Source organism: Haliotis rubra, unplaced genomic scaffold (assembly GCF_003918875.1).
Source record: "Haliotis rubra isolate DU_JTF1 unplaced genomic scaffold, ASM391887v1 Scf305, whole genome shotgun sequence".
Classification (NCBI taxonomy): Eukaryota; Metazoa; Mollusca; class Gastropoda; order Lepetellida; family Haliotidae; genus Haliotis; species Haliotis rubra.
This window is the reverse complement of record NW_025766975.1, coordinates 85,619-111,767: the sequence shown is the minus strand read 5'-3', so window position 1 is coordinate 111,767 and position 26,149 is coordinate 85,619. Positions and strand designations below refer to the sequence as shown.

The window sequence follows — 26,149 nt, the reverse complement described above, 5'->3', positions numbered from 1 at the left end:
GTTGAACAAGTACAACAGAATTTTTTTTTTGCAATCTGCAGATATGGTTTGCACTCATTCTTAAGGCCCTGTCAGTTTGTTGTGCAATTAGATGAAGCATATCTTTGGTAACTTTGTGGTCAGCAGTAATGTTATCGCAAAGATCCAAAGTAACTTATACCCTCACTCACCCGTGAAGGTCCGGGTTAGAATTGAGTAACCCATTCAGTAACCCATACTTGTAAGAGGCGACTAACGGGATCGGGTAGTCAGGCTCACTGACTTGGTTGACACATGTCATCGTATCCCAATATTGCGGTGATCGATGCTCTTGCTGTTGATCACTGGATTGTTCGGTCCAGACTCGATTATTTATAGACTATAACGTAACATATGTTATAGTTGGGATTACACTTTCTTAGTAAAGTACAAATTCTAGTACTTTTTAGGTTGAGTCCCATCCGGGATTTACAGACTAGCTGGAATATTGCTGAGTGCGGCGTAAAACTAAAGTCACACCTATGTAAAAGAATGAAAGTATCATGCTGTTTCAGAGGACCCTTAAATGAAGTTTGGTTGATGGGTCCGTTATTATAATATAACTTGGACATTTCCGAATAAAGTATCAAAACTCACTCATTTCTTGGACATTCGTAGAAGTTATTGGATAATATTCAATATCACATGTATTTGTCTGCCAATGCAAAGCCCAAAACACCTTATGCATAGCATACAAAATTTGGTCAGTGTGCGTAAAGTGTGATGGAGCGTATTTGAAAAAAAATATTCATTTGTTTGTCTTGTTTTAAACTAATATCGTTGCATGTTTTAACATGACCCTTATGAAACAAATTGCTGTAGCTTAGCCCAATATACCCATTCATAATATTCGTACGTGTTGAAGTGCACGCCAATGTTGGAAGAGCGCTTAATTCAGTTGTGATAGTTGTAAAATAACTCTTTCACATAATATTCTGTTGAATACGAAATTCTCCATCCAATGTATATATATGTTGATAAACTTAATCACTGTAAACTGCAAATTACTTTGTGTGTGACGAAATAATAAACTATTGGTTCCAACAGAGTACGTCGGAACAATGGCGATCCAACGATAACTAGTTGTGGGGAAAATAGAATGTTCCATTGACCTCGCGTTCAACTGCTCGGGAGAACCCAAACAAGAGAGACCTTGGTTGTAAACGCGCACTGAGGCATTCATAGCAGACGTTCGTCGGATATTTCAATACTTTGTAATTTAGCGAACATTTCAAAATGCAATTAGAAGTGAGTGGTCTTTTTGTCAGAAAAATGAAATTGTTATACATATTTTCTGTGAAAAATCTTAAGAAGAAATCTAGCAAATTACGAAATTCCATCGATTCCGGAGCTTGGAAATTTGGTAAATAGCGGACTAAGAAGAATGTTTAAGTGCACTCACATATATTTCTGTTTTCAGGCAAGAGAAATCTCAGCTCCAAGAGTTGGAAGGTTTAAGATTTACATTCAGGTAAGGATATATATTATTTCATCCAGAAAGTCATTTGTTAATATGCTGCTACTCTGATAGCTGAACATCGACATGCAGTTTTAGTTCTTCAAGAACACATTCCAAGTTTATGAGAAAAACAGAGGTTGGGGGCAACGAACATGGATCTATGCACCACATTTGTACGCGTATGCACCTGGTGTCATTGTTTTGATTCATTCTCAACATTGCTTATTGATTAATCAATTGTACTTTCGCGACGCAGCTGTTTGCTTTCGTTGTTTCAACCAGATCGCACAGTTCTGCGACGAGACTGGTGCTAAATTAGCGTCAAAACAAATATTCATGGGCGTTTTCAAAGAAAAACCTCTCCAACGTATTTGTTGGAGAACTTTAATATCAACTAACTGTAAATAGGCCGACATGTATGTATGTTTGAAAACACGTTAAAGGAGCACTGCGCAATGTTTCTGCAAATTAATTTGAAGAATATTAAACCTACAACAGTTTGAGACGATTGCCTGTCTGGCTTTACTAAGGAAAATGAACAGGGAAGAAAGAAAAAAAGTAGGAAAAATATTTCTATGAGGAAAGTACTGTGAAGAATGAAAATGAGAAAGCTGTTGTTGCAATATGCAAATGTAATATGCAACATGGAAATGATGAGCTGTATCAAAACTAACCAGTTTTGCATTTTGTACCTGAAAAAGAAAAAACATTTGCAGTGCAGACTTATGTAATTGCCTCCCTTTTCAGTCTGTGTTTCTTACCAACCACCATTTACATACTCAGCCCAACAATATCTCACTGCTGGTTTTGTTGTCATGCTAATGCGAGAGTAGCAAGGGCAACAAGTTTCTGGCGGGAAGTGTTTTGCCTAGTGGTTGCGTTGGGCTGTTTACTATCACATGCCCTCGTTTTAGCGTGCACAAAGGGAAACAGGTGTTTGTTCTCAAACAGTTGACTTGACACCACTCAAATGAAAGGACATTTGTAAAATTGTAGTTAAAGGAATGAAATAATATGTTGCTGAGACGGGAACAATGGTCTTCTGTTTTTCAACACTGTTTTGTTATAGTGAAGACAAGCTGACCTTCATTGAGAAACACTATCTATGATCTAATATATATATATATATTTTTTTTCAAGATGGAAACCCTTTCTAGGAAAGATAGACCTATGGTATATTTCAAAATTATCAATTAGACTAATAGATGAAACTTTTGTTTGTTTTGGTTTCATTGTTGACCAGTTTCATTATTTGTTTTACAGTTCCTGGTCACTTTTGAGTAATTTAAAAATAATTAAATAAAAAACAGCAACATGTTTTGTAGTGTTTTGTTTCAAATGAACAGTTACAATGATATTTTTAGTTGTTTATTCTGTCTTGCACTCTGCAGTACTAAGCGTTTAGTGCAGGATTATATGGTCAAAGGATGTCATTTTGGAATTGCAAAAATAAAAACAATCATGTTTTTAATAGGTAATAATGGTAATAAATTATTTCAGAAACATATTTACTGTTTTTAGTAAGTTCTGGTAATAAATTCTAACATTTTGATAAGTGTTCAGAATCAGTTGAATTATTATGATTATTGATGTATATATTTCCTTTATGGACCTTTATGAGGCTGTGCATGAGGCATTTGCCATGAACATGTTTCAGTCAAGCCAGTTTTACTTTGGGCTGGTAAAATTATGTTATACTAGCTATATAGGCGAGTGAGTGAGTGAGTGAGTGGGTTTAACACTGCTGTCAACAGTATTCCAATTATATTATGGCAATGGGAGGAGGGAAGCCTGAAGTAATGCAGTTATCAGACTTTTGCCATCTTTAGTGAAACCCTCAACCATGGGTATGGTGCTGACTATCTTTTTTGTAGGGAGCTGAATAGTACTGGCTGGAAGCATTACATAGTAAACAACTGATCACACAAACATCTGTTCAACATCACAGCCACTGAAGAAACCCATATATTCAATAATTGAGACTAATGTTTTTGAAGTTCCACAATATAATTATGTTATGGAACATAGACATGAAATATCATGTCTATTTACCTGATTACAACGAATTAAAAATAAGAAAAATATGTGAAACATATTTCAATCAATCATGTACTTTGCTTTCAAACTGAAATTGAAAACTACTTTTTATAATCAATACCTTTCAGTGCTTAATGGCTTGGTGTGTCATATTATTTGGGGAAATAGAAAGCATGCATTCAGAAAGGATGGCAACAGTTGAAGTAAAAACAATAACACCACATCAGTAAGATCAGGCATAATAGAATTTTGATTGCTGATTAAGTGAAGTACATACGCTACCTTTCATTCTAATAAATTGGTTATTGAAGCATGTAATTGCTAAATGCATTAAGGAGTCCTTGTGTTTCTTTGCTTTAAATATCTCTGCAATTAAACTTTCACCAAATAAGTTTTAATAGTCTTGTTTTGAGTTCAGTTTCTCGAATAATACTCGCATAATTCAGCATAGTTGGTTGCCGAATCTGACACAGCTATAAAGACATGCACTTGTATGAAAGATGATGCTTATGATGCTGTCCTTGACCCAAACTTTAACATTTTAAAAATATAATAAACATGCCTGTTAAAGGCCAGGCATTTCTCTGTGATAAATGGGTCATTTGCAAGCTCGCTGTGCATTAAACATGGCAGACTAGCTTTGCTAGTGTACCTCACTGATAGTTTGAAAATACACATGATGTGTTCCTGTCATAATTTATCAAATGTTTATGAAGAGAAATTTGATTGCTAAATTCATTCATCCATATTATTTGATCATAAGATCACTTTTGTTTATCCAGGAAATGTGACAAGATAAAGGACAATATTCAGAAGTAAATTTGCCCACCCTTGACTCAGTCAATGTAACCTTTATTTGTAATGATAATCAGTAAAAGATAATTTAATTAGTAAAAAATAACAAAAATATATTGTTTGAGTGCCACATATGTGTCGTAACCCCATTAAAACATTGGTGTAGTTTAGTTAGCTCTTAAGATTTTTAAAATATTTTTATTTATGTTATTTGTCAATGTGGATGGTGAATGATGGATTCTTGATGCGTTTATTTCATTTATGCCCTCATGGGCAATAATGGAAGGTATTGAATGAGATTATTGATACAGATTACAGATAATGGGTTCTAGGAGACTGCCATGTCAGAATTCTCCAATGTCAATGGCATCTTATCATAAGAGGATTATGCATGATTTATCTATTCATGATAATGTCCGATAATGGCAAGACAGTGGGAACTGTTAATGCAAGCTGTACCTCTGCAAGGGAGCAACATAATGCTTGTTGGTTTCGATCATGTATTTATATTTGGAAGTACAGTTATCGTAATGTTATTTGTTATTAAGTTATTTGTTAGAAGACACTCATTTAGTAATTGATGTAGGATATCATCTTACTTCGTTATATGGATGTATCAATCTGTGTTTAATGTAGATACTTTGTTGATACAAATGTAAGTACATATATATTCATATTGTATTGATACATATATATGAATGTTGATACAGTATGAATACAAATTCATGAATGCTACACTAGTTATGCACTGCCACAGAAAGATATACAGTCATCCCTCACCATAATGCGGGTCTTACTGTCCATGGATATTAAAACCCAAAGTGTTGCTTTTGCCTTGCTAAGTTGGTAATATCAAAAACTAAACCAGGGCATTTTTTATGTCAGAGTTAATTAACCTCCAATAATGCATCTTGACTTCCTATATTAAGTATGTCAAGGTCTGTTGGTAGTTAAAGTACACACAGGGGAAACAGTGTATACTGATGATAGCTAGAAACTGCCTGTCACCATTGTATTCAGCCCAAACTGATGGCATGTATGCATGTATGCCAGTATATTAATTATCCAACTCTGGCTTGTCCAACTTGTCGGCTACATTTTGGTTTAAACAATCAAAGTCATACAGACTGGTATTCCCCTGATCTATTTTCTTGTCAGTTAAACCAATCATTGTGATATAACAATGTGTACACTTTGCTTTGATTATGATACTGCCTTTGTCCTTTGAAAACGTAAGTTGATTTGTAGCTCTCTTAAACCAAAGCATCTGTTAGTTTATGTAAACAAATGCAGTGTTAAAAATTAAGGGGCTCCTGGGGTGCTTGAATGTTTTTCCTAGAGTATTTGAGTCCTTAAATATTGACCACTAGGGAAATGAAAGGCCCCCTTGACTTTTGTGGTGTATTCTATACACTTGACTTTCAGTCTGAGGTATCCAAAGTATGTGATACATTACAGCAGTACTTATTCAGGATAGGATCACAGATTGTCCCATGGTTACACAAACCTGATATGTTGTAGGCAGGTTGTTATTTTGAAGAATATGGTATTTTCAGCTTGCTATTTACGTTTAGATCAGTCATGTATTCGTCTGACCTCTATCTTTTGGTATGGTTTGACAGGATGCACAGTGAAGGATGCAGGATACAGAGTTGACTGTATCCAGTAAAACTCTTAATTATTTTCTCCACTATTATGTTCTTGTGATTCTCTCTTGACTGGAGGCTGCTATTGAAAGGTCACAGTGTGGTCCTCGATAGCATTACACTGAAGATATTTGGTGTAGTTATGACCTTGTAATGGATGTAAGTCAGGGTGAAAAGGGGCCAGTTTGGTTGAAATTCTATCTGGAAGACAATAAAGTCTGTCAAGGATTGAGTTACATTGGCCCATTTTGTCAACTCTCATTTATCATCTTTTCATTTATGCGTACTTAATGTCCTTTATACTACAACATTTATATTTACTTAAGTATCTTGTTTAGAGATGTGAATGTATCCGGCTGTCAGGTAGCTGTCACACACTTTGTGAGTTAGGGTTCAGGAGTGCTTCTCTGAAACATTCATTAGAGCCATACATTTTGTTAGAAGCCATCCAAACTCAGTGACCCAGGTTCTCAAAATGTGATGACATCATAATCTTACATGGAATAACGGTTCATATTGCCATTACCATTATATTGCATATTCTTTATGACCGTTTATAGCAATATAATTTGAAATTACTCCTATACTCTAGATTCAAATTCAATACCTTGTTTTTGACAAGATGTCCTTGACATGTTGCTATTCCCTGATATATGTTTAGGGCTTATATTACCTTGAGTTGTCTTAACACTTGTAATATATCAGTGTTCACGAATGGTGTTTCAATGTAACAGGACATTGGGTCCTGTAAGTTTCAGATGTCTGTCTGACCCATTGAAAATTCACAGGACCCATAGAATAAAATTAAACACACATTTCAGATTTAACATTTCTTATAATTGCCATTGAAATTATAAACAAACATAAGATTTATAAACAGCAAACAAGTGACACATGTCACATATAACAACTTCAGTCAAAGTCATTGTGAAATATACAGTCAGACACTGGGGCTGGCGGGTTGTAGACTACTGTCAGACCGTTGGCAAATCTGCCAGATTTGTCAGAGGGTCAGATGCTATTCGTGAACACTGATATATAACCTTCATGAGCATATGTCGTTGTCATAACTCATGAATTATGTATAGTGGATTTGTTGTTGTCATAACTACTGTTCTCTTAATGCATATTCATTGTCTCTATTTTTGTATGTATTGTCATAACTTGATTTGTGACCTTTTCTACATACCGGTAGCTATATATCCTTATTATTCTGATTTTACAAAGTTATGATCTTAAGAGTGCTGTAAGGTGACTGTAACTCCCATACCTTAACAGAGACTTAAGGTAGTCTTAGCGATAAAGTTGTTTTGTACAACGGCACCCATAGCAGTATTTCATTGTCACCTACCCTGTCAGTATAAATATGTGACCCTAGGCCTTCCTATGGGAATATGTCCTTGGTTTAACTCCCTTTATGAATAATCTGCGCTTTAGATTAAAGCAGTATTCATTGTCATAACTCCCAATCTGACAATATAGATTTATGAATGATGACAATGACAATGACAATACAGTGCACTCTGTCTAAGTCGGACCAGCTTGGGACCGACTAAAAAGTCAGAATTATACAGTAGTCCGAAGTATACAGATTCTATCACATTTCACAATGTCTGAAAACACTTATTAAATTTCAATTTATCATATATTATCAGCAGAATTAAAATTATAAACTATTTTTCGCAATGTTATTGAAAATAACAATTCTCAGACACCTGCTTCGGCAGCGGGTCCACAATAACATTGTCAAAGAGCAAAGTAACGGATGTTTCGAGGAATTCATTAAATAAATTGAATAAACTAATGAATAAAATCAACAACAACATTCATAAAAGTTGTCAAACATACATATAAAATTACTATTTCCATCTTTTTGTGCGATCATGTAATGTAAGTCAAGTCACTGACAAGTGACATCTCGGCTCTCACCGCCTCAATCTTCATGCTCGGACACGATGTTTAATGCGAAAATATATACATGAAGCATTTTTGTCACAGGTCATAGGTCTGCTAAGTAAATAAGACAAAATACACAAACCAATCAACGGAATTTTTATTCAAGGTTTATTGGCCAAGCGGACTTCCTGCTCAGTCGGAATTATATAGCAATGTTTTTACATGTAACTACCTTATCGGGCCGACACTTTGGTCCGAAATCCGAAATAATGAGAGTCCGAGATACAGAACTTTTTTATTATGACAACAAAGAAGGATTACGTCGGGACCATGAGTTCAGTCCTGTCTATACAGCAATCCGAGAAAGACAGAGTCCGAGTTTGACAGAGTGCACTGTACTTTATTACCTGTGAGGGAATTCTTGTGTAAAGTACAGAGCTCAAACATTGATAAAATGATTAAACTATTTTCATACAATAAATAACACACATATAGCACGCTGACAAGGTAAGACAAACACTAGGAATCATTTAAAAGATAAATACTGGCAGGAACAAAGGATTTCATGGCACGATTGGATTTAAAATGGGGTAAATTATAATGGCACCTAGGAGGCAGTAATATATATTCATAGTAGATGGGATGATCTGGATCAGATATAATCTTACGGGCTGACTTGTGAACTCTTTCTTCATATATTTCATTTAGGTTAGCAAAAGATACACCTGCAATTTTACTGGCTAATAAAACTATTCTGGTGAGATGGTTTCTGTTTTTAAGGGACAAGGTTCCATACCAGCATTGTACAGAAAAAGCCAGAACGCTGTATAATAGCACTGATAGAAAAGACACATAATTGATTGATTAACATTGAAAGATCTCAATTTGCGCAAGAAGTGTAACCTTTGTTGACACTTATTGAATATAGCATCTGTGTTTACATTAAAATTCAGTTTGTTATCAAAATATGTACCAAGATACTTGTATTCATTTACGGTTTCAACAGGTTCATTGTTAATTATAACTGGCAACTTGGTGTTCTTTTTAGTTCTGAAGTCAATAATAAGTTCCTTAGTTTTCTTCACATTCACTTGAAGATAATTATTTTCACACCATGATACAAAGTCACTTATATCATCTCTATAATGCTGTTCATCCTCATTCTGTATGAGCCCTACCAGGGCTGCATCATCCGCAAACTTGACCGTTAGACAATTAGATTTGCGGCTGATGCAGTCATTGGTGTACAAGATAAATAATACAGGTGATAGAACACAGCCCTGAGGCGCCGGTACCGTATATGACCGTCTATAAGCCGAATTTTGAGGACCAAAAAAAGCAGTCTGTAGAAGGGGGTCGTCTTATCCATGGGTTACGCTTTTGTCAAACTTTTTTCCAGGGGTAAGAAAACAACATCGTATCACTTCGCGTGAACAAACAACAGAAGACGACTTTGTCAGTAGAGACGTCAAATTTGCAATTAAACATCACTAGACAAGATTATTTACCTTTTAAGTTATAAGTTGTTTTTGCTGGGCATTGTATTATTTGCAGGGATTAAGATTACCGTGCGAATTTGTCTCGTACACAAAGCCGGAAATAGCAATCAGCTGTGCACACGTTTCCCCGCGAACAAGTTCAAACATGCACAGTAATATAACGGGATGAATTCTATTGATTGAATACTATTATTTAACCCAAAGAAATATATCCTAGCATTGTGTAATAGTTTTTATGTAAAATATATATAATCAACACTAAGGTTATACGGACCCTCATGAACGTTGTAAGCACGTGACATGGAATGGGGTAAAATACGGAAGCCATTTAAATTCACACATTTTTACCGATGGTATTGTAAACTAGCAGTCAATGGAAAACGAGTCGGTAATCAGTTCGTGATTGTTGAATGGGGTAAAATAAGCAAGCCAGTTTGTTGCTACAATAAATATCATATTTAGAGAATCTATATTATGCATTTTCTGTCAACTACACTTCGTTTCGATCCGTGAGTAGACACAATATATATGACTGTGAATTCTTTGAATAATGTGGACCAAAGTTATAATTATTGGTAACTGCCAGTTGTCTGTGTTTGCTGCGATGAGGACCCCATCGCGGGAGATCGACTTATGCACGAAACATACCATTTTGACACTGATTTTAAGTGTCAAGTTTGGGGGTCGTCTTATCCATGGGGTCGTCTTATAGATGGTCATATACGGTATTTGTCTTTATAGTAGATGATGTAGATGAATTCACCCTGACAAACTGCAGCCTGTCAGTAAGAAACTGTTCAGCCCACAGCAATATGTTACTGTTGACATTCATGGACATGAGCTTCCGCAAAAAATATGTGGTTGAATAGTATTGAGTGCTGAAGAGAAATCTACAAATAGGATACGTACATATGATTTAGTAACATCCAAATGTTTATATACTAGCGTTGGGAATTAGTTAAAATCTCATAATTGATGATTGCTTCATTACAATCGACCAATCATCGAAAATAATTGGTTAGTGTCATTTATGAAATTTGTTAGTGCACAAAAAATAAGGAAAAAACATGTAGTTCTTGGGGTTTTTTTGCAAAATTTCACATCTTTAAAGGATGACTAGTATGCTAGGAACATAAATTTCTTGGTGTCTTTAAGTTAAATTCAATCATGACTTGGAACGAGCTTGTAGTGCTTATGAAATGTAACAGACAAAACCAGCCTTGTGAAATATTTTGTTAATGAAAACAAGTGTTCCAGAATTGTTTGTGTTCGATTATGAGAAAACATGATCGATTGCTTGGTCATTTAGTCACTGCGACCAATCTTCGATTATTTCAATTAATCGGACCACCACTATTATATACAGTATTTAACAAAGACAATTTTGCATCTTCCACACCTCGTCTGGCTCTGTATGCGAACTGAAAAGGATCTAACGCAAGTCCGACATCTCATATAAGATGCGACAGAACAATCCGTTTAAAACATTTCATAACAACTGATGTGAGGGCAACTGGTTGAAAGTCATTCAATTCTGTAGATTTAGCGTTACTTTTCTTTGTAACCGGGATTATTTCTGACTTTTTCCAAATGGATGGTGAAGTATGTTGAGTATATCACAGCTGTTTTTGTCATAACTATTGTTCTTTATATTGATTTTGACTTTCATTGTGGTATATACATTGTTGTAACACCTGTTCTGTTCTATGCACTAATGCCCTTTATGGCATGATCATGGCCAAGTCCCACACTCAGCTACATATCTTTCTGATAGGGGGCGGTGGGGTAGCCTAGTGGTTAAAGCGTTGGCTCGTCACACCGAAGACCGGGTTCGAATCCCCACATGGGTACATTGTGTGAAGCCCATTTCTGGTGTCCCCGCCGTGATGTTGCTGGAATATTGCTAAAAGCGGCGTAAAACCAAACTCAGTCAGTCTTTCTGACAGTCTACAGGCTGCAATGTTTTGTTTGACTGTGTTGATACAGTGACCTGATTGTCTAATGAGTCATATTTATCCATGTGGCAAACAATTACATTTGTCATGTCTGATTTGTCAGCAGGTTGATTTTTGCTAATTGTCAGCAACAGTATGAAACATGTAATGATAGACATTGCAATGGACCATACACAACATTACTTATATGAATTGTGTTGTTTCTACATGTAGTAATTGCATGTCAAAACGTGTGAAATTGAAAACATTGACCTAATACACTTTCAGCTATGCACATATACACCAGTAAATCAATTCAATAAGCATTCAAGTTGTTTGCTTCTGTCAGCTGGCTTTGTTAATTGAAATAGATTGAAAATATTTTGTCACATTATATGAATCACCCATGTTCTTATATTGTTACTCTGAATATTGTATGATAGTGTGTTGATTTTTAAAGACCTGTTAGTATGTGATACAGAAAGCATCAGTGCCAAGTTTGGGCAAGTTGACTCAATGGGTTTTTGCTAATACTGCATATACAGATTGTTAACAGGTATATTAACACATTAATTCTTTGTGAATCCGAGCCAGGAGTTATACAGAGATCTCAACTCTAGGGCTGGGACGATTCACCGATGCACGATACATCAAGATACATTTTGATACAGCTATCGTATTGTCTACTGGTGTATCGATACAAAATGATACATGACTTTTCTTCAAAACAGTATTATCTTAAACATGTTAAAGTACTTATTTAGAGAAAAATACGCAAGTATGATAGAGTTACTTGTTTGTTTATTACAATAGTGTTATTGTTATACACAAATACCTTGAAATAAATCATTTTAAATCTTAGTACTGTGTCATTCTTTCAAGGTGTATGTAACGTGATATGTATCGTATCGCAGGTAAAATTTCGCGATGCGTATCATATCGTGACATAGTGTCAGCCAGCCCTACTCAACTCCGGCCTGCATTGATTATAGCATATGAAATTGTTGATCAGCTCAGTTATTGTGTAGTAATAGTATAGTCATAGATGCTATGTACATGTTTCCTCAAACAGGATTGTGTACTTTGAAGTAGATTTACACCTTTTGCAGGGTGATATGAAGGCAAAATGTCCTTGATTTTAGTCAGTAGAAGGTTAGCGATGCAGAGTTATTTTTCTGGACATATTTGGAACTGAACATAAATTCGCTTGAATGGTTTTGTATTCACAGCGTTTGTTTCCTTGTTGCGATGGTCTAATGTGAGGTATGCCCCTTTAGCTAATCTAAACCTGTTTTGGATTGCCTGTACAACTAGCCTTCTATGTATGCTCTTTGTTTACAGTTCACTGACTTTTTATTTTGTAAAAAGTAATCTTGCAACTTGCAAAACTGCATTTCAAATTGCTGATTAAGGCTAAGGATCTCTAGACATATCAGTCTGGAGAAGACTTAGTTCAACTTCGGCAAAGTTTTACAAAACGCACGAATGTGCATCCAATATGCACCTATGTAACAAATATATTCATTGAATCAAATTCCAAGAGTTTAAGGTCCTGTAATGATAACTAATTAACTACGAAACCAAGTACACTACACCATTTCATTACTCTGCAGGGCCCTGAAAATTTCATGTGATAACACTTGACATAAATTATTGGGGGTCCTTGAAATTTCAATTTTGTAAGTCAAGGTATACCCATGAGTTCAATGCCGTTTTCTGATCTATATTTTAAGCAGGTCAAGATAACAGGTATGATCAGTTTGTGACTGTCTTGTGTGAAGGAGATAAGTGTGCCAGTATAAGAGAAGAGGTGTAAATATGTGTTGATCTATGCTGTACAGATTCCAGCTATATGATGGTAGTGTGTAGTAATCAGATTAAGTCACCACAAACCAGTTATTGATACTATGAGCACTGTCCTTGCATTTGGGGTATGATGATATACAATCCACAAAATCATAGACACTTACCAACAAATGCAAGTCTTCTCTTATAACAAGAACATCGCGACAGAGTTCTTGGTACCTTGTGAATAAATGATATGTTTCCTTCCATTTGGCCAGAGCATATGGTAGTTATTTTATGCACAAGTTCAATAAACAATTCACAGCAGATTGTGGTGGCATACAACTTACAAATAAGGTGAAGATTCTAAGGAACATAGGTTGGGATTGCTGTATTCTCATGGAGTGGGGAATGAAAATATTCATTGCACATTGATCTATTGAACACTGATAATATTAGGACTTTGATACACAGACTGTATGGAGGGTAGCGTATATTTATGCACATTTTCATTATGATTTGTATTATTAATTATCTCTAAAGTCTCCACAGCTCACTGCTTCAGCTATGCTGAAAACAAAACTTTATTGTTCATTGACATTACTGCGATTCATACTGAAACCATTGTTTCTTAAGTGTGATAATGTATCGGATACCACTACTATTCAGTCATGATATCTGTTTCCTCACAAACAAATAGGGCATGTCAATCATAGCATCAACTCAGTAGCACTGATGTAAGAGTTGTTCATTGTGTTTGATAAAGGACATAAATAGGATGTTTTGCTCTGTTTATGCTCTTAGGATTTCCTGTTGCTTAACCTATTAATGCCAGGTTAAACTGAAATAGATTTAGATTTGGAGTTTTATGTGGCTGACAAGCAAGCCCAAACTGGCATATCTGTATAACTGCTGTTTAAAACTTGAACTGACCATTAAGACTTACTTAGAACTAGATTTTGTTTGAAAAACTAAAGAGTGACAATGCAAATATGTAAATAGATTCCTTCAAGGGCATGAACCCATGAAAATGGAAAGGATATCTTCCCATTAAGACAAAATGGCTGAGACTGAGAGCTATGGCACCACTGGATTTCAGTCGATTAGCTATTTGCATTGTCATGTGACTCAGCAGCAGAATTTCTGACATTTTGAACCTTTGGATGGATCAAGAGTTTTGGGACACATACAGAGTATCCCATTATCAAGCTAGCCCCAATTTTTTCACATGAACAGTCAGCTCAGACTGTAGAATCACTCTAACACTACGAATCTCCCTCAGGTTCAATCACAGTCATCATCTGTATCTCAGGAACAATTATCTCAGTCTGCTCCAGAGCCTCAATGTGTCACAAATGTCAAGGTGACAGGAAGGGATTAACTCTGTGCTAGGCCGTGTACCTGTATTTTGTGTATGCCTGTAGACATCTTGTCATGTAGAAGGTTGAAAGATATCTTGAAAAACACAGCAATTATGAACAGAATTGAATCTTGAAAAGTTGAGATGTATTTCAACATCTTCATAGACCTTGTGGCATTGTAAGCCTGACTGCAGTTCTGTGGTCCCTATAAACTGTCTAAATTTACCCTGTAGACAAGGTGACCTTACTTTTCACAAATACCGGTACTCTACCTTATTCAGTTGCAAGTAGGCTATAGTCTGTCTTCATGAAGCTCTTATTTTCAGCATTGATGTGACAGGACTTTGTGATTAGTTACAGGTGACTTTTACACTAACTATCTGGGCAACATTTGATGCAGACTTTCAGTGTATCTAGTGTAAATTACCATGTCATGTTGCACGAAAACAAACCAATTGTCAACCTGAATGTTGACCATGCACCATTAGGCCTGTCAGGATCAAGTCCCTTCTTGAGTTATACTGGCTTCTTGAAATTCTTTTAATTCCAACTAAAAAACCTGTTTTTTCAAATACTTGATCACTGATGTGCAAATTGAATAACTTTGCATGCCTAGTGTACTGTTGTCACCAACCATTTGTACTTCGTCTTCTAAATTTTAAATGAACTGCACCTTTTTATAGCTAAAAGGGCACAAAAAGTTTAGGAACAAGTCTGAGATGCTCAAATTGAATTCCAAAAAATTGACCCATTGGAAAGCTGTACAAACAAGAGGTCACCTTGACTGTTCAGAATTGATGGAATCATGTCTTAAGTGGAGACAGTGTTATGTAGTTTGTTGGATGTTGAAAGATATTATTTTGTATGATTGCATGTCATTATGTTACATTTGTTTGAATTGGTACTTATGATATCAATCACTGGATTGTTTGGACAGTTCCGAGAAAGGTGGACTATGTGTGGACCGTGGATAAGTCTGTTCCTGTCTGTGGGAAATAGTACAGGGCATTTTTCATGTAACAGAGTTTTCATTTATCTTGACATGGAAAATATATGTTTTAGCATCTTCTGAAGAACATAAACATCATTGTGTATTTGAGAATATATATGAAGTGAGCATAAAGATAATATCCTAAATTATCTAGATCATGCAGTCATTCGTTTCTAAAGTTTCAGGTTTTTGATATCATTCAGTATTTTGTCATAATTGTCCTGGTTTAAAAAACCCCAAAACATTTTAACTGAATCTGTTGTCATAGATATATTTGAAAGAAAGGAAAACATATTGTAAGTTAGCCAAAATTGTAATGGTACTATTTTTCTATCTCAGTAACATTATATATAAATACGTTTTTTAATTATGTTTATTGTTTTGTCTTTAATGCTTTTTGTTCATTCATTTGTCTTGTTTCCTTACACCTGTATGTTTACTTACCGGTATAGTTCATTGATGCTTTTGATTACCTAAACCTAGCTACTTGTTTCACAACATTGGTCATTCAGTGCCTCAATTCTGTAGCTTCGATATGACATTGAACTTGATCTGAATGATATTTCAGGAGAAACCTTAACGAACATTTTAGAGTACAACTGTTTTCTCTTACAACTGCACTGTAACTAAAAGTGCAATGTGGCATAAGCCCAATATTTCTAAAAATACCGCCCAAAATAGCTGCTGTGAGGGGGGGCAATGTTTATACAATGGCATTTGTGATTGACCCATACATGCCATTCTGTTGGGATCAGCAAATCAATGACATTAATAAAATGGCTAATTAATGACCTGCAAAATGGTGGCAGCACATGGCCATATTCCTAGCAACGAAGGAAAAGCAGAGCACAGATCGCATGTTTGGTAGCACTTTGGGTTTAAGTGATAAGTAGCCTGTGTGGGATATTGTTACACAATGAAAGACTGTGATTTGTGGGGAATACCATGCAAAATTGAGCCACACTAGACACATCTGTCTTCTGTATCTCGTGAATGTGAATATGAACATCAGAAATATTTCGATATTTCAGTTTTTAGTTGATATTTATCTCAGTGGACATGATTAGAATAATGACACTGAGAAAGAGGTTGTTTGTACATGAATGTTTGATAATATTTCAGGAATGACCAATAACTTAAGGTCTTTGTGAGCTTCAGATGACTATTATAGTACTGTTAATTTGTTGGTAGGTCAACTTTGTCAGGTTCATCCCACAATGTTACCATTGTATATGATACTTTGCATGAAATAGTTCTGAGCTGCTGGAGAATTTTGCTATAGAATTATTTATTCCAGGTACCCCCGGTACCCATCGATTTTGAATTTGAACAAAAGGTTTATGATAAGATCTTACAGGTTTAATTTTTCATACAAGTCAAAACATTGATTACACAACAGTCTCGTTTCCTGCTGACTGGGTTCAACTTCGTACAATAACCAGTCCAGAATTTTGAGACCAATTCATTCAACTGGATGCATAAATATTAATCAGTATTATTTGATACATCTAAGCACCTGTATATTGCAACACTACGCTCCTTCTAATCCTTGCAAACACGTTGTGCAGCGTGCTCTGTCGTACACAGCGTCGTGCTCTGACAAACGGAAATATGGAAATCGTGGAAATCTCAAAACGAGACTCTGCCGCTAGAAAAGTTGGCAGTCTGGTACGGACTTGATATTATATCAATCACATTGTGCGTCACAAAATTACACTGAATAAGCGCAAAGAACACATAACAGGTGTAACCAGTGAGCCAGAAGAATCGTGAATCATTTTACGACCTCATCAAACAGGGGCAGTCTGTGAGGTCTTAGTTATGGTCATGCTGCCTACACCTCGCCTTAAAATATAGAAATACGATGTTATTAAAGTTTAAAATTGAATTTAACTTGTAAATACCATTTTCTTGTGAAACAAGAAATTGGAATTCAGTGTAACCATAGTTGTTTGTGGTGTCTCTTTTCACTTTTCGGATCAGCTGAAAAGTAGGTCAATGAGTCTGAATAGGTTAATGAGACTCATGTTTCGGTTTGTAATTCTTGATGGATGGTGAAACTGGTTATCTCCAAAATCTGGTTATCTCCAAATATTGTATATTTCAAAATTCCAAGGTGTCCCAATTCCTGAGATCTTTTAAGGAAGCCAAAGGACTTTTAATGGTTTGCTGCCTCAGTGTGCCAAGATAATCCAGTCCACCACAAATTGGCAATTTCTCCAGTACCACATGAGTAAAGTTAATTTTGATGTTAAATGACACAAGACATTACCATTAATGAATCCTCTGCAGTGATAAACAAGATGGTATACTGGCACTGTCAGCATGCTGAGTCCAATGACAATACTCTAGAGCCAGATTAATCTTTGCTACTCCCAATGATTACATTAATTGTTGGTCGTGAGATATGAGATTCAGATGTTAGCTGTGTGCTGATCAATATCCAAAAATAGGAAATGTTCAGAAAATGTTCCTTAATTGCTGCATGAAGTTCCTGTAGACATGTGCTTGGTATTCTGTTTCAGTTATTATTGGTCCGGAATGTTGAAAGTGTCGTGCAACTAGTGCAGATTTCGCAATAATGCAGAGTATGTAGAAATCCTGGTTAACTAGTGTGCAGGCTTTGAAACTATGTGTGCATTAGCTTTTGAATATCAATTATCGCATGTTAGCATGCTGGCTTAAGCTTTATAATTGGGTTAAGGCAGGAATGTTGATTTTTTATGAATACATTTATTGGCTTATATCGTTTTCAGTTCCTATTTGTGTCAGCTGCCATGAAGGAAAATCCAATCTTCTGAGGGCAAATCTGTTTACATTACACATTAATAGGTTTTAACTTGGTTGTCAGTATCTAGACACTGTTTGAAGGTGATCTCTGGTCAAGGTCACTCCATCGACCTCAACCACCTTCTACACTTTACACCCCACCCAACAGCTATTCCTGGGTTGTAAATGTGCACAGCTACCCATGCTGGTTGTAAGTGTCGACTTATGGATTGGGTGGTCGGGCCAAGTCACTTTGTTGATTGTGTGTGATGATACACTGCATCTTTGATCACGATATATATCGATCACTGGATTGTCTGGACCAGACTTGATCATTTAGCTGCATTAATGCTGACTGCAGCATTATGCAACAAACAAACAATTTTGCTCTTAACAATTCCATCAGTGAAATAATGTTGGTTTGTGAGACATGCATGATAAAACATTAATATGTTGCAAAAAAAAGTTTGTTTCAAGTCATCAGTGCTATAATTTTTTAAAGAAAATTCCAAACAAGATTTGATGCTAAGATATATCTGTTGTCTGCACTTCATGCTTCGCAGATCATATCCCCTATCTAAGCAGCTGGACCCCGTTTCACAAAGCTATCTACCTCCTATACTGTAAAAATAGACTTACGCAAGCATAGCAGACAGTCATAGCATAATGAAAGCTTTGCGAAACTGGGCCCTGGTTAGGATATTTCTGGTTTCATGCAGTGTAGGTGTAAACCCTAGAAACAACCCCTAATAAACTGTCCTGACCGCAAACACTGAAACCTGATGCATCTTTATGAAGGTTTCAGAAAAGAAAGATGGATTATTACTTTCATCCTGAAACATTTACAGTTATATGAAAGGAAACATTTTAAGTGTTGTAGTCATAGAATGTACTGTGAAGGACTTATATTCAGTGAGAGGTGTGGAGTAGCCGAGTGTTTAGAGTATACTCATGTCATACCAACATCCCGGGTTCAATTCCCAGCTCAGGTGTTATTTGTAAAGCCTGTTCTGTCCCCCATCCCACCTGTGGAAGTGCTAAGTTTTTGCTGGAAATGGCATGAAACCATACTCCCTCACTCACACTTAAATGTTGGCAGAGTTGGGATGGACCTAATGAAGATTTTGAATGGTGACAGCTTTTGTTAAATATGGGAATAGGGAAACATCAGCTTTATTACCATGTTCACTCTAAAAAAATAGCAAGGTTCTTTGTTGAGGAGAAAATTAAGACATAATGGAATGTCCATTCTGACATGTCCTTTGATGTATTTATCAAGCATATCTACAAGATTTCTAATTTATTGTCCTAAGTTTCGTAAAGTGATTTCTGTGAACAATTCATGTTTTTTTTTACACTGTGGTACATTGTAAGGAGTGGGTAAACATGAATCTGTACTGAACATATTTTCATAGGCATTCCATAATTGGGACTGATTCAGTAGTGGATTATGAAAAGACCCCATTTACTGAACCATTGTATTGACCGTTGATGAACAAATGCATTTTCTTTTTACGAAAGTAATTTTCATGAACATGTAAGTAGTTGAATGGTTGTGAGTGTTTGTGAAGGTTTCTGTGTATTGACTGAGAAGGAAGAAAGATCAATGTAGACGTTCTCCCACCAGCTTATTGCCTGGCAGGCAACCTCCCTGACCCTGCCATGTCTACAGCCACATAGATCTGGAAACATTGATTTCCACATCTACAAGCAACCAGTGTTCTTGGAGGGTGGATGCCAGTCAGGAAGGAATATCCCCAGAAGGAAATAGATTGACAAGAACATACAGCAACATGTTTGCTGGATACAGTTTGACAACTCTTCTTCACACTTCTTGAAGTAATAAATATGTTTATGAATCCCAGATGAAATCATATTGCTGTGTGTGATGTATGGACATCAGTGAGATTGACTGTTGCTGCAATAACTAATGGTATTTTTCACTGTGTTTCTGTTCATAAATCCCAGTAGACCATGTTGTCCAATTATTTCATTAAAATGATGTTTTCATGAAATCTGAGATAATTACGTTTTATTTACTCTACCATCAGTTCAATCACTGACTCAGTTAACTTGAATATCAATGATTTGTTGTTAAAATGAGATTCTCCATCAGCTGAATGTGCTTCGATTTTGTTATTGCCTTCCTGACAATTCGTGCCAGTATTATTGCATGCAGCTTCATTGTGTGGGTCTGTATATCCCACTGTGTAACCTGTTGAGTGCACTGATATTATAGTGAGTGTCATTAACCATAGAACACTCCATCTGAACCTCCTGAATCCTGATTCCTTGCTCCACAGACAAGCTTGTGTCAGCAGTATCGATTCCAGTCTCCCTAACTCAGTATTCGCCAAGAATTGTGCAGTTGAACACGGAACTGCTCGGCATTTGGGACGCTCTATTAGTGTAGGAATCAATTCTGTGCGTGGGCCATTGACACTGTGCTTGAATTTGTCGTGGAGAGGCAATGATTACGAATGGTACCACTTTTGTGGAGTAAAGTCTGTTTATGTGGAAGGTTAATGATTACAAAACACTGCTGGTGTATCATGTGTGATCATTACCGATCCCATCGTTTGTTATGTCCTGTGAGCAGGTTCTCCTTAGTTCATCTGTGTAATGACCACCCTCAATGAATGTCACCTCGCACCATCAACAACTATGATAGATGCAGACAGATTGCTGTCATGGTCCAAATTTAGAAGTATTTCTACTGATGAGTTGTTTTTAGGGAATAGGTATTGAAGTTTCTAAAATTAGATAGTCTTTATTAAAGCACTGACTCAAAGCATGAGTTTATTTTCTAGTTTATACTGATTTTTGCAATATTTAATTACAAAAAGCTTTTAGTGCCAACGAAGGTGATGGTAATACCTTTGATAGCAACAACCTCATGGGAATCCAGTCTCTTGGAAACTATATTTGTCATAAGAGATGACAAAAAATAGATCGGATGGTCCGACTCAATGACGCGGTTGGTTGAGTATAAGCAAATCTGACCACTCTCTCCCATTTGGTTGCCACTTATGACCAGCGTAGGCTGCGAGAGAACAATTTTGATCTGGAGAACATGCATTGACTGCTGTAGTATATCTGCTGTAGAAAACATAGGCATTATCTGCTGTAGTCTGTCTCACAGTCCCTGAACCACATGATTTTCCCTAATGCCAAGCCGTCCCTGCAATGCTAAAGCCCTAAACGAAGCAAGTCTAGATTTCCCCAGGTTCAAAATCTCCTAACTCACTGGGGCTCCTTTTCAATTTAAATGGGTTTATTTGTTACTATCAAAATTATATATATTCAGGGACTAAGTCTATATCTAGGGCTGCGCAATATAACCAGTTTACCGGTATTTACCGGTTCAGACATGAAAACGATACGTATTGCGATACGCTGATCGAAAACAGGTATTTTGACTTGCATTCGGAAAACTTCGTAACACTCGGAAATCTTCAGATATGTCCTTGTTTCATTTGTGCCAAATAGTATTCACATTTTTATTTTATCATGATTAAAAGTTGTTATTAAAGCTTAATCAAGCATAGTGGTTTTGTTGTGCTTTTGCTCTATAAATCAAGCATTAACTCGATTATAAGTAGTTTTTTGTTTAAAAAACTTCATGCAAGATATTGCAATACATATTGCAATACATGCTTTCTCATCGCAATATATCGCAATATGGAAATTCTCTGCAATACCCACCCCTATCTATATCTGCTGTAGTATATTGTACTACATATTGGATGATGGATGGTATGGCACTCAATGAACAGATGTTTGCATATGATATATTTGATGTATTATTAATGTTTACATAATCACTATTGTGAGGATAAAGCAGTGTATCATTTGTGTGGTAGACATCCCTTTCAGAAGGGAGACACAATTATTATACCTGTGTATTTTTCATTGTCAGATATATGAGCAAGATTTATGGAACTCAGTGCTTTTTGAATATAATGACCTGTAAGACATGCAACTTCTTTTCCTGACACCTTGCTGCACAGATGCACATAGGACAAAGACACTTACTGTAGCCAAGGGTGTTCCATAAAGTCACTGACAGTTTTATCTCTCTACACATCATGACGTAGCTAAAATTTTCCTGATGTAACGTTTTATTTAAAACTAATTCTCTCGACTGTCAGAAAGACAGGTGTTAACGATTATACCTTTCAGCGTTCCATGATTCTATCTGTATTTTTTTTTTTCAACTTCAATTACATGCTGTGAGATTATAATCAAAATTTGACTGGTTGTTTCTGGTCTGTCCATATGACAATCTTGCCATTTTTGTGAACACCTTGTGTCATCACTGGTTTTGAGAATCTGTTCATGTAATTTTCACACCTATTTTGCCACTGGTGCCAACTGGAATCTGTTTGGTGGATGGTTGGAACTGGTTCTCTAGTGTTGATGTTTTACACTGATGATATGTTATGTTATGACAAGGAGTATTTTACTATTACTTGTACATTCTGCAATACCTGCACTCAAAATGCTTCTGCAAACATTTCTCATGTTTTTGAAAGAAAACATGAAACATAAATCAAAGAGAATAGCCAGTCTTGATTATCTATCAAAACTGATTCCAGTGGGCATAAGAGTTGAAATTGTGATGAAAATTATGAATGGATCACTGGATCTGTGATTCATTTCTAAATCCATGATTCATACACATGTGATACAGTATCACTGTTCTGCATTGTAATTTTGTTGTAGGACAAGTATGTAGCATCTGCATCAGTCACTAATGACAACAATCTAAATATACAACATATTGTATTTGTAATTAGGAAGGGGACACCAGTTTGTTGGTCATCCTATGGACATAGTGTTTCACCCATTTTGCTGAAAACTCTGTTGCTCTAAATTTCCATTTTACAATTTCCATGATGCAGAATAATGAAGTATGAAAAGATAATGACTGTATATAATGTAATTGGATATATCATAAACTAGATTACTGTGATGAATACACTATCACTGCCAGTGCCAGTGTAGAAACATGGGTGATTACCATGAACTCTCCTGCAACATGTTTTTGATGATAGATTTAGTTTTGTATCATTAGGTTGCTATGGTTACAGCCTTAAAAGGCTTATTGTGAAAGATTAATGTCACTTTGTATTATTTCCATGGAAATTGGTGTCTACTTGATGCCCAAGGCAAACCACCACTAGCTATGCAAAATTTCCACAAATTAAGTACCTGTTAATACCATAGCCTTTTTTCTAATTTGGTAAATGCTGCTGCGTGTTATTGATGACAAAGAGATGATAAAGGTCATCCGATGTGGTATTAATTGATGTAAGCTGCAACATCATTGCCTACAAAGTGCGTTTCTCTTGATTCCTTCTGGCATTGATTGGACACAGCTCCAGGAAGTACGTGGCAAGAGATAATTCTCAGGAGGTCTTCAGCTGTAAAATCACACTGTCGGTGCTTCTGATGACAGCTATTACTAAATTTATTAGCCATATCTCATACCTTGCAATTATACATCCGGCAGAGTGATTTGTCAGCTACAGGTAATTGGTTTCTTTTGAGAAAATGTACCTAAATATTCTTTCTTGTATTTGCTTAATCATTTCAATGACATCTAGTCCAAGAAATAAAGTTACTGAGTTAAAAAATATGTGTGTTCAAAACAGAAAAAATCCAAATGAGCCCTGGACAATCCTTAATTTCAATGATTTGGATAGACCCTGGAGCTGAGGAAATTTAGACTTATCAAATCCTTCTAGACTGAGTTGGAATCATTTCTAATCTGTTCATAAGGGTCTTGGAGACAGACTACTTAACAATTCTAATATATTAATTCAAAATTTGGATAAGGGATTCAAAACATGGGTTGTTACTCAGTGCTTGAACATGGAACATGCAAAACGAGCACTTTCACTGATTATTCAGTGAAATTGTCCTTTCATCTGAGCGAGTGAATTTTGTTTATTGCTGCAGTTTACAATATCCCAGCAATATCAAGTCTGCATCCCATTTTATTGATTTGTGTCCTGCACAAAGGATTAGGGTTAAAGAAAGACTTTTGATAAGACTGGATGACTTAGTCTAAGTGTCATTAAACACTTTCCAGTCTGCAAGATGAATTCATTTTAAGCATTATTTTCATAGTATTTATGAACTATATCAGAAGAAATGTTACTGGACTCTTGCTCTGAACTAGTGGCTAAAGGCGCACACAGCAGTGTTACCTGAGTGAGTGAATTTTGTATGACATTATTTCAGTTATACCACAGTGTATAAACTTTGTGTAAGAACAAAACCCAAAGTAATGCAATATTTAGACATTTTTCTCTTGGCAATGGCCATATCAAGAAACATAGATAGGGATTGGAAAAGACCAGTCAATCCTTGCATGAGTAAGAGATATGACAATTCAGATGTGGGACCTTTGACAACTGTGACATTTATGCTCCCAAATTTTACAATAAGATGTTAGCTTGTTGATTATTTGGATAACAATATCCCAGCCCTAATAGGCACAGAGATATAACCCTGTGTTGGATACAAGTAGTTTGACCTTGAAAGTCTGTCTAGCTTTCATGGGCGAAGACAGTACGATCCTTTCCACAGGGATATTGCCTCACAACTGTTGAAAGCTGCAGAACACCTACACTCTTGCCTCCTATCCCATTCACCAAGACAATGATGAAATCTAACTGAAGTAGATGGTGCGGTAGCCAGTGCATGTTGGATACAAGGGTTAATCTGCAAGATTCAAGCTGGGAAAAAATCTGTGGGTGTGCACATGCTCCTTTGGAGATAAACATTTACAAAACATCTCAAGGATGTTGTCCCCGCTGCATGTTAAAGGTTTGCCTTGCTCTGAGGTCCTACTGAAAGATAACTCCATGCATGCATAGTAATTCTATCCTTGTAATAGTCAAGTCTGGATAAGCAGACAGCACAGATGCCAGTCTTTTTGGGGTTCACCTTGTTCATATTATTTATATTGCATTATATACTTAGACAAGTCTAGGTAAGAGATGAGAGGACTTTATGGATGATCAACTTCTTTATTTTAACAACGTTTCGGTATAGATTCTTATACCGTTTTCAAGCATATGGGGGAATGAAGGGGTACACCAGTTTATATACAAGATAAGTTAAGAGATAACAATAACAAGGGTGGAAAACAAAGCATGAAAGAAAGTTACATGATGAGCTACAATAGCATGAGGATTTGAGCTCTGTCTGTCCGATATGATAGGGACAGATTTATAGATAGGGAAACCAAATTTGGTTTGTGTTTTCAAGACATGAATGCCTTGATGGAGAAAACAGAAACCGTGTTACAATTTGTTACTGAGTTATGGCCCTTGTCATGCATTTCCAGACTTAGGGCACATTATCCCCAATGGGAACAGATGTTCTCATTTAATAGCTTATGTATCACTATTTGTAGGAAGAATGAATAGTTGTCAAAATAGGAACAGAACACTGTGGCAGGAAATATTGATGAACATAGTCTTCTTATTAGAATTATGTCCATTTGTGTGCATCAAGTTTCATACAATACACTCCTATGGGATATTTAACCTGTGATTATTTGTGATGAGTGAATGCTGGAGTCCATTCACTGCTGAATGATATAAGGGTGTGTGTTCACCATTGACACAGTGTGAGAATTCACCTCAAGGGAATTTGCTGTCTAGTGTTCCTGTAATGCCAGTCGTAGAGTACTCTATTGATTCTTAGAGTTGATGGTCACTCTTCTGGCCACAGCAACCACACTCGGGCCATACAAATTTTCATTCTTTGTGGGTCATTGCCATCCACCATCCCAGCATGTGACACCTTCATTACCATTCCAGTATCATCAAAGTAATCAGTGGGCAAACACCCATTCCAAGATTCTTGAAAACATTTCTCTAACCCCATTTGTTGTGGCATTTTTATGTAATCCATGTAAAGTTTATGATTGACTTCCTATTT

General features: G+C 36.1%; 1 protein-coding gene across 3 annotated transcripts in view; it reads left to right on the top strand.

The window, feature by feature from the left end:
* Positions 1 to 26,149, top strand: part of LOC124282860 (uncharacterized protein ZK1073.1-like) — a 71,509-nt gene that overhangs the window by 6,183 nt on the left and 39,177 nt on the right. For 2 of the 3 annotated variants that reach the window (XM_046718895.1, XM_046718894.1), the window contains exon 2: positions 1,439 to 1,489. In XM_046718895.1, the coding sequence (XP_046574851.1) occupies positions 1,439 to 1,489 (51 nt within the window). Of the gene's footprint in view, positions 1 to 1,138; positions 1,267 to 1,438; positions 1,490 to 26,149 lie in introns of those variants that run through there. The other variant, XM_046718896.1, reaches the window with a different exon arrangement.